Genomic DNA, 9,281 nt, shown 5'->3' on the forward strand with positions numbered 1-9,281 from the left:
GAGCCGAAAACTGCAACTATCCGTTACGGTTTACGGTTCAATTTCTACTGGTTAATGGTCAATTCTAATTAAGCATTACAAATTGAACCGAAAACTGCAACTGTCCGTTACGGCTTACGGTTCAATTTGTACCGGTTAATGGTCAATTCTAATTAAGCATTACAAATTGAACCGTAAACTGTAACCGTCCGTTACAGTTTACGGTTCAATTTGTAATGATTAATGGCCATTCTAATTAACTTTCGGCCAACACTGATAGCAAGTACTGTACCACTGGAGAGACGAAGTGCACAAAGACCTTAGCGAACTCGGCGCCGTCGACTGGACAAAAACGGCTTTGGAGAGAAGCATGGCGGTGTTTGGTATCGGAGGCCGAGATCTACTTCGGGCCGCTGCACTACAGCAGTAAGTAAATTAGTAGGTATACTTGCCACAAAACTAACTGGCGAATGTAATCATAATGCTATCTCCTTTACCCTTGTTAAGACCAGCCAAGAGAGTCGAACGCCACTATAATAAGTTAATAGAAAACCAGCTGATACCCTTCTCAGATTTGAGATGTTTAGGTAAATATCTCCTTCGCGGTGACTGGGGCGGTTCCTATAATTAGTGCGATAAGGACAACTGCAGCTTATTTATTTATTATTTATTGCACATAAACACACACTGTACAAAAGGCGAACTTAGGCGAGCTTAGGCGAATTCCTGCGTAAAAATCTCAGAAATCGAGGTTTCGTTTTCGACATTTTACACCTCCAAAACTGGTCGTAACGAAATTTTGGGAACGGAATGAGAAAGATATTATCTTTGTCTGACCGTTTTGATTTTTGCGTTTATTGTTACCGATTTTGTATGTTAGACCTTAAACTTCTGTTAGCTTCTTTCTAAAAAATAGAAATATCAAAATTACAAAAGATTAATAACAATTTGTTACATCTGACTGACGTTCTGAATCACCCCATATTAGGGCATGAAAACCGAAATTTCGGAATCCCGAAATACCGGAATATCGATCGGTACACGGAATACCGGAATTGAAAAGGACCGATATCGATATATCGGAACTCGGGTATTAGATTTTTTTTTTTAATGATGAAATACGACGAAAACTTTGTTTGATGCGAATATTAAGTTTAATAGATTAAGTTTGTCAATAAATTATATACTCGTATACAAAACAATACATATACATGACCATCTTGTTCGACACAATTTTCTTCCGTACGTCGCCGCATCTCCCGTGCCCGGATTAAATAATAGTAAAATCTTTGCCAACTCCAAATTCAAACAGCTCTTGCCAAGTGGCAAGCGTTACACGGCGACATAATTAATTTGAGAATCCACCCCCAACTGGATGGCTTTTCCCTTAGAATTTGTTCGAAATTATAAACGGAAAAATGTGCGGTTAATATTATTCGAGCGGTACGATGTTGGGATATGTACCGGTTTGATCATATTTGTAAGTTTTTATATAAAATGTCTTATCAAAATACATGTGTATGAAGGTTCAATAAAATAACTTAAAGTATTTGAGAATCCACCCCCAACTGGATGGCTTCTCCTTTGAATTTGTTCGAAATTATAAACGGAAACATACGCGGTTAATATTATTCGAGCGGTACGATGTTGGGATATGTACCGGTTTGATCATATTTGTAAGTTTTTATATAAAATGTCTTATCAAAATATATGTGTATGAAGGTTCAATAAACTAACTTAATTTATTTGAGAATCCACCCCCAACTGGATGGCTTCCCCTTTGAATTTGTTCGAAATTATAAACGGAAACATACGCGGTTAATATTATTCGAGCGGTACGATGTTGGGATACGTACCGGTTTGATCATATTTGTAAGTTTTTATATAAAAAGTCTCATCAAAATACATGTGTATGAAGGTTCAATAAAGTAACATAATTTATTTGAGAATCCACCCCCAACTGGATCGAAGGCTTTCCCCGTTGAATTTGTTTGAAATTAAAAACTTAAAAATATGCGCTATATATTATCCGAGCATTGTTATTTTGGGTTACGTTCCGGTTTGTCCATATTTGTAAGTTTTTATATAAAAATCTGACAAAATGGCAAGTGTATTAATTATGATAAGATGACATCATAAATTTGAGAATCCACCTCCAAGTGGATCCAAGAAAAGCCATATTCTTTTTTCGAAATAATTATCATTCAAATGTCTACGCGGTTAATATTTGCTATTAGAGCGGTGCATTGCTGGGATATGTACCGGTATGGTCATATTTGTAATCTATTATATAAAAACTCTTAGGTACCAAAAGAGAAGTGACTGACACTTCATACACCTGTCTTTAGGTTATTACACTAATAAGAGGACATAATTAATTTGAGAATCCATCCCCATCTGTATCCAATTTTTCCCCTTTAAATTAATTTGTAATAAGCAGAAACTGCAAACGATGCTATTAAGCTTAGAATAAATTTAAATTTGGAAAAATTACTGCCTTGGGTGAGGCATGAACTCACGACTTCTGGATCGATATTACAGTGCTCTGCCCTCTGAGCCACCAAGGCCTCAACCATAGCTAGCAAATTTTTCCATCATATGGGTCTAGGGGACCCTAGCGACATCTACCGTAAGAACGTTACACTTCTGAGACGGCTACCGGAGTTCCAAGTCATATTTGGAATTCACCAATAACGATATGCTACCCATACTTAATTAATGCATACGTTTCATTTTCGGACTTCGCAAATACGACCATGTTTCTTTTTATCGCCGTCAGCTAAATTGGCTCTCCATCCGTCGTCGTAGGTCCCTTAGAATCCTGAGTATTTTATTCTCCATTTTGTTCGAGCCTTCCTCCCCTGGTTATCTTAAACGTAAATTCACTTTCATCACCCCCCGTCCAGGATGTGAACTCCGTTCCTCCCGTTCTCTCAAACTCTCGATTCCTTCTCACCGTACTGGTTTTATGTCTAACTCTTTCGCCGTTGAGGCAATCCGTCTCTGGAATTCCCTCCCTCTCTTTATTCGACAAGCCCCAAGCAAACCCGTTTTCAAACGACTACTTCGCAAGCATCTTCTGTCAGAAGAACTTAAATAAGGTTCACCATCATGTATATGTACATAGTTATATGTATTAGTCTATCTTTTATACATTATATAAGTAGTAGTATTTAACTATTTATATATTTTTAATATTATTTGACTTCACGTTTAATTTTTTCCTTATTATTTGTTATTATTGTTTCCTGCACCAACATACACAAATGTCTCTGTTTGACCCAATGGTTGACTGGTAGAGAATGCCTTTTGGCATTAAGTTCGCCATTTGTACATTTTTCTTTATGTGTGCAATAAAGTTTAAATAAATAAATAAAATAAATAAATGTTTAACAAGCAGAAACATCTGCAATGATGCTATTAAGCTTAGAATAAATTTAAATGAGGTAAAAATTACTGCCTTGGTTGAAACTTGAACTCACGGCCTCTGGAAATTTCCTAGCTATGGATGTGGTCGTGGTGGCTCAGATGGCAGAGCGCTGGAGTGTCGATCCAGAGGCCGTGAGTTCAAGCCTCACCCAAGGCAGTAATTTTTCCACTTTATTTTTTCCCCCTTATAACTTTAGTTCGAAATTATAAACGGAAAAATAAGCGGGTAATATTATCCGAGCGGTGCAAAGATGGGATATGTACCTATATGATCATATTTGTAAGCTTTTATATAAAAAGACTAACAAAAGGCAAATGTATCGAGTTGAAATAAAATTACATAATTAATTTGACGATCCACCCCAACTGGAACTAAGGCTTTCTAAATTTGCTCGAAATTATAAACGACAAAAAAACACGGTTATCATTAAATTTGCTATTTCAGCGATAGATACAATGTTGGGATATACAGGACAGGATGTAACAAAAATAGTGGGTAGCTGTTTAACTGCATATTCGTTATCGAGTTCTAATTAGGAAAAAATAGACGAACAATTTTTTTGACGAGAAAAAACTTTGCACCTTAAAAAAAAGTTAAAATTTAAACTGTTTATTTCCACAAACAATTACAGAAATATATACTTAGTACTAATCTCACATTTTAAAGATTCTCTTGACTAAGGAACTGGGGATGCAACCCACAAAATTAAATGTTAGTGAGTCTTTTCACATTTAAATCAATCAGTGCTTGTTTAACAATAGTTTTAGTATTGTTTGGTTTATTAATTATGTTATTAATTACATCGGAGGGAAAGCTGTTCAGAGTTTTTGGTATGTAATAAATAAGACTATTACCATACTCATTGTTTTTTACATGTTATGTAGTTAGGTATTACAGGCATTTTAGCCTTATCATATACACTGAGCACTCTACAGTAATTAAACAAGTTCTCATAATTATTTCTAAATTGTTGTTTAATTTGTATAAAGGGGAATTTTTTTTCGCGTCAAAAAATTTTTTTTCTACTATTTGTGTCTTCCTAGTGAATATGTTCTTAAACGAATCCCCACTATATTTGTTACATACTGTATACCAGTATGACTTTTTATAAGCTCTTAAACTCCAGACATTGCCCTCAAACTACTGGTACAAACACGTATCAAAATATTACCAATACCGGTACAAATTACATCCCTTCCATATTCATTAAAAACGTAATGCGTTGGAAACACCCTGAGGTGCCGGTGCAATTGCAAAATACTTCGCGAATAAGGTTTTCCTTATTCATTTTCCTTTTTTCCTGTTTTTCGCGACTCGCGACATGATTATATGTCGCGAATACGAAATTTTTGGGTTAATTAAAGTATGAAATCTTCTCGGGTCAGAGGTGTAGGGTTAGAGCCGGTGTAGCTTTATTTGAAGTTCATAAGCGCATTGTAATATGCCTTCTTGAATAATAAAATATCTTTATCTTATGGTTGTAAGATATTTTTTGGAATGGGTCATGATAAGATATCGTACATTTTGTAGCAATTTCGGTAGTATTGTGGTGTTAAATTTATATTCGAGATAAAATAATTAAAGGATGTTAAACGGCCTGCTTGCTGACAAGCGATAACGTTAGCTTTAAGCTTATGCTTAACTCCTATATCCTCGTAAAAAGACTTATACCTATTTGCCACCATCGCGAAATAGCAATCTTCTTATTTCTCCGGCCTTATCCCATGTTCAGTTGGGGTCGGCTCTCCTAATCGCTTTTCGCCAGCTTGTTCTATTCTGGGTCGTCATTGGATCTAATTCTAGAGCTTCGAGGTCACTATTTACTACCGATAGCTATTCGTACCTTCGGAGTTCTCAGTGGTCGCTCAATGCGCGAAATAGCAATAAAAATAGAAATAAAATATGTTTTATACCAGTTGCATTGAAAATGCGAAGTGTTATCAAACAAATGTGTATTCCCGCTATGGTTCCGTGTTTGTAAATGTCTGGAATGGCCATACTCGAGTGGCTGAGAGTTTTGTAGGGTGACCACGTCCTAAATAGGTAACATTTTATTTAATCCTCAAGAAACAGAGGATTTTAATATATATGATTTTGAATCTTTGGTATTGCATAGTTAGTACTTCCTCGCATTGGTGAGGTGAAAATGTTTGTTTCACTCGGAGTCAAAGCTTGTGTACGTAACCCTCGTGCCTTGATACCCTCGCAAGGATTTTTCGAACCTAGAAATATCACCTTTTTAGGGTTCCGTAGCCACATGGCAAAAAACGGAACCCTTATAGATTCGTCATGTCCGTCTGTCTGTCCGATTCTGTCACAGCCACTTTTTTCCGAAACTATAAAAGCTATACTGTTCAAACTTGGTAAGTAGATGTATCCTATGAACCGCATTATGATGTTTACACAAAAATAGAAAAAAAACAATAAATTTTGGGGGTTCCCCATATTTAGAACTGAAACTCAAAAAATCTTTTTTCTTCAAACCCATACGTGTGGGGTATCTATGGATAGGTCTTTAAAAATGATATTGAGGTTTCTAATATCATTTTTTTCTAAACTGAATAGTTTGCGCGAGAGACACTTCCAAAGTGGTAAAAAGTGTGTCCCCCCCCCCGTAACTTCTAAAATAACAGAATGAAAAATCTAAAAAAAATATATGATATTCATTGCCATGCAAACTTCCACCGAAAATTGGTTCGAACGAGATCTAGTTAGTAGTTTTTTTTTTATTACGTCATAAAAATTAAAAAATAATTTTTTTTTCATCAAACCCATACGTGTGGGGTATCTAGGGATAGGTCTTCAAAAATGATATTTAGGTTTCTAATATCATTTTTTTCTAAACTGAATAGTTTGCGCGAGAGACACTTCCAAAGTGAAAAAATGTGTGTCCCCCCCCCCGTAATTTCTAAAATAACCGAATGAAAAATCTAAAAAAAATATATCATATAGATTACCATGCAAACTTCCACCGAAAATTGGTTTGAACGAGATCTAGTAAGTAGTTTTTTTAATAAGTCATAAAATAAAAAATATTTTTTTTTTCATCAAACCCATACGTGTGGGGTATCTACGGATAGGTCTTCAAAAATGATATTGAGGTTTCTAATATCATTTTTTTCTAAACTGAATAGTTTGCGCAAGAGACACTTCTAAAGTGGTAAAAGCGAGAGTTGGTAGGAGCGAGAGCGATAGATACTACACCTGTATTCGTGCGCCCCGCGAATTAAATTATAAAGTGCTATAAAACCTAAGAAAATCCCACTAAAAGTTATATCAAGTGAAAGCTAAGTGACTAGTTATTAAAAAAACATGAAAATTATTCTTAAAATATGCAGTATCAGTGCTTAAATAGTTGTTTAAAGTGCTCCAACGGATGTGATAGACTTAAAAACTAACAAACGACAAATTACACTGTCTCGCCATTGGTCGATCATACACCTGTCCCGCTTCTACCAAAGCGAAAGCTACCGCCGATATCTTCCCTCCTCTGCGCTGATTGGCCGAACTACAGCAAGCAGAAAGGTAAACACAGCAAAGCAAGATGAAGTGCCTTGTTTGCGATCATGAAATTAAATATGCAAGCGAAATGATAAAATGCACAGCATGCGGAAGACACTGTCACCAATCCTGCCTAAACATGACTTCTGCATATTATATGGCCAACCATTTCACACTAGAAAAAAACTGGCTCTGCGAATTGTGCAATAATGTTACCCGTCGGCCAAAAAATGATAATACACCAATTCGAAAACCTGTTGCACTAAATCTAAACGACACAACAATGTCAGTCGATGATCCCGTACACGACCGTACAGATACCACCCCAGGACCCCAGGACACTTTAAAAACTCCACCAAATGTGTACTCTAGTAAAGAGAGCCCCGTTACCCTCGACAGTATTAGTAAACTGCTGGACTTTAAACTTAGGGAAAACAACCAGTCAATACTTAACGATCTCAAAAACACAATACAACTCGAGATAAATAAATCGATTGCCGACCTAATGACAGACATTACTTCATGCACTAACCAAATAACTACGGAGCAAACTAGCATAAAAAGTAGCATAACGAACATAGAAAGTAAAATAAAAATCCTAGAAAGGAAAAATATTACACTCCAACAAGAATTAAACCAACTGGATCAACAAATAAATCAAAAATCGCAGGATACCTACGAACATAATAGTAAAATAATAGTCTTGCACGGCTTATCTGAATATCGCGATGAACATGAGGTTGATATTGAGAACCGTATTATATATCTATGTCACGATGTCCTAGGCATCGATCTAACTGGATACATAGAAGAGACTTCCAGAATAGGAAGAAATAGCAGGACCAATAGGCCACTGAAAATTGAATTAATCAGTAAAAGAATGGCTAAATATGTCCTACAAAATTCGTGGCTTTTTAAAAACACTGGTATATCTATCTCTGAGTACTTAACCGGAAAGGCACTAGAGCATAGGAAGCTTCTAGTATCGAATTTACGATTAGCTCGACAGAACGGTCAACATGCTGTTATCCGTGATAACAAGCTCGTAGTAAACGGAAGAATCACCCACCTAGAACCACAATTCCCGCCAGATCACGAGATACAAAATATTAACGTAGACGCGAACTATCCATCGACCGCACATAGCACCCATGAAGACTTCGACTCGGCTTGTTCACAAAACAATACTATTTCTAACACTCCCGGCCTAGATACCCGTAACGAGCAAAATAACCATTCATTTCGCAACATCACCGGCGCTTAAAAAAATCAATAACACCAACCTTAATATATTATATCAAAATATGCAAAGCCTAAGCAATAAAATACCGTTACTTGAGTCACTACTAGAATGCGATAATAGACACCAGTACGAAGCACTTTGCATTTCCGAATCTTGGCTGTCGAAAGAAAAAAGTGAAATCATTAACATCGGAGGATACGTCCTCGCGTCATCATACTGCAGAGCGAACTACGCGGGCGGAGGCGTTTGCATACTACTGCGGGACAACCTGCTGTACGAGGAGCGAAAGGATATTGTGGATTACTCGGTCGAATATGTCATTGAAATCGCTGCCATAGAACTTATTAAGTTAAATGTAATCATTATTGTAATTTATTGGAATAATAGAAATGTTGATTCTTTTTACACACAATTGAGATTGGTTTTGGAACATTTAAGTAAAAAATATAATAAGAAATCGGTTATACTAGGAGGCGATCTTAACACTAATGTATTAGAAAATAATAAAAGTTCTTCAACTCTTATACATTTAATGCTAGAGTATAACTTCACACAGCATATCAAAGAACCGACACGAGTTACAAACACTTCGTCAACTTGTTTAGACCTGATATTTACAAATTTTAAACACAAATACCTAAACACGCGCGTCCATGATTTCGGATTTTCTGACCATAAAGGCACACTTTTACACACAAAACTTACAAATAAGAATCAAAAAAGGGATCTTATGGTCTGGAAAACACACAAGCGGTCGTTTAATACGTATAACGTGTCGAAATTTAAATTAGAGCTACAAAAAATAGATTGGAAGCAAAAACTACAACCTAGCAATGACGTTAACGTAAACTATCATATTTTCGAAAGTACATTAAAAGAAACGCTAAATAAATGCATTCCAAAAATATTAATAACACTTAAGTCAAAACTTAAAAGAAAATGGCTTTCTAAAGGGATCAAATTATCATGTAAACATAAAAGGCTATTAAAAACTTTAGTTACTTATACAAAAAATCCAACTCTCATAAGACACTACAAACAATATGCAAAATTACTAAAACGCGCTATTTCACAATCTAAAAAGAATCAATATATAGTAACATTACGAAATTCCGAGAACGTATCTAT

At 35.8% G+C, this 9,281-nt stretch overlaps 1 protein-coding gene and 1 non-coding gene across 2 annotated transcripts; both read left to right on the plus strand.

The window, feature by feature from the left end:
* Positions 1-3,492: 3,492 nt before the first annotated feature.
* Positions 3,493-3,565, plus strand: Trnad-guc (transfer RNA aspartic acid (anticodon GUC)). Its single transcript has one exon. It is a non-coding gene; the product is annotated as a tRNA-Asp (tRNA).
* A 3,068-nt stretch (positions 3,566-6,633) lies between these two features.
* Positions 6,634-8,565, plus strand: LOC133531164 (uncharacterized). The gene has a single exon (XM_061869296.1). The coding sequence runs from the start codon at positions 7,194-7,196 to the stop codon at positions 8,172-8,174; it is 981 nt and encodes a 326-aa protein (XP_061725280.1). The 5' UTR covers positions 6,634-7,193; the 3' UTR covers positions 8,175-8,565.
* Positions 8,566-9,281: the final 716 nt, after the last annotated feature.

The sequence above is a fragment of the Cydia pomonella genome, chromosome 24, assembly GCF_033807575.1.
Source record: "Cydia pomonella isolate Wapato2018A chromosome 24, ilCydPomo1, whole genome shotgun sequence".
In the NCBI taxonomy this organism is placed as follows: Eukaryota; Metazoa; Arthropoda; class Insecta; order Lepidoptera; family Tortricidae; genus Cydia; species Cydia pomonella.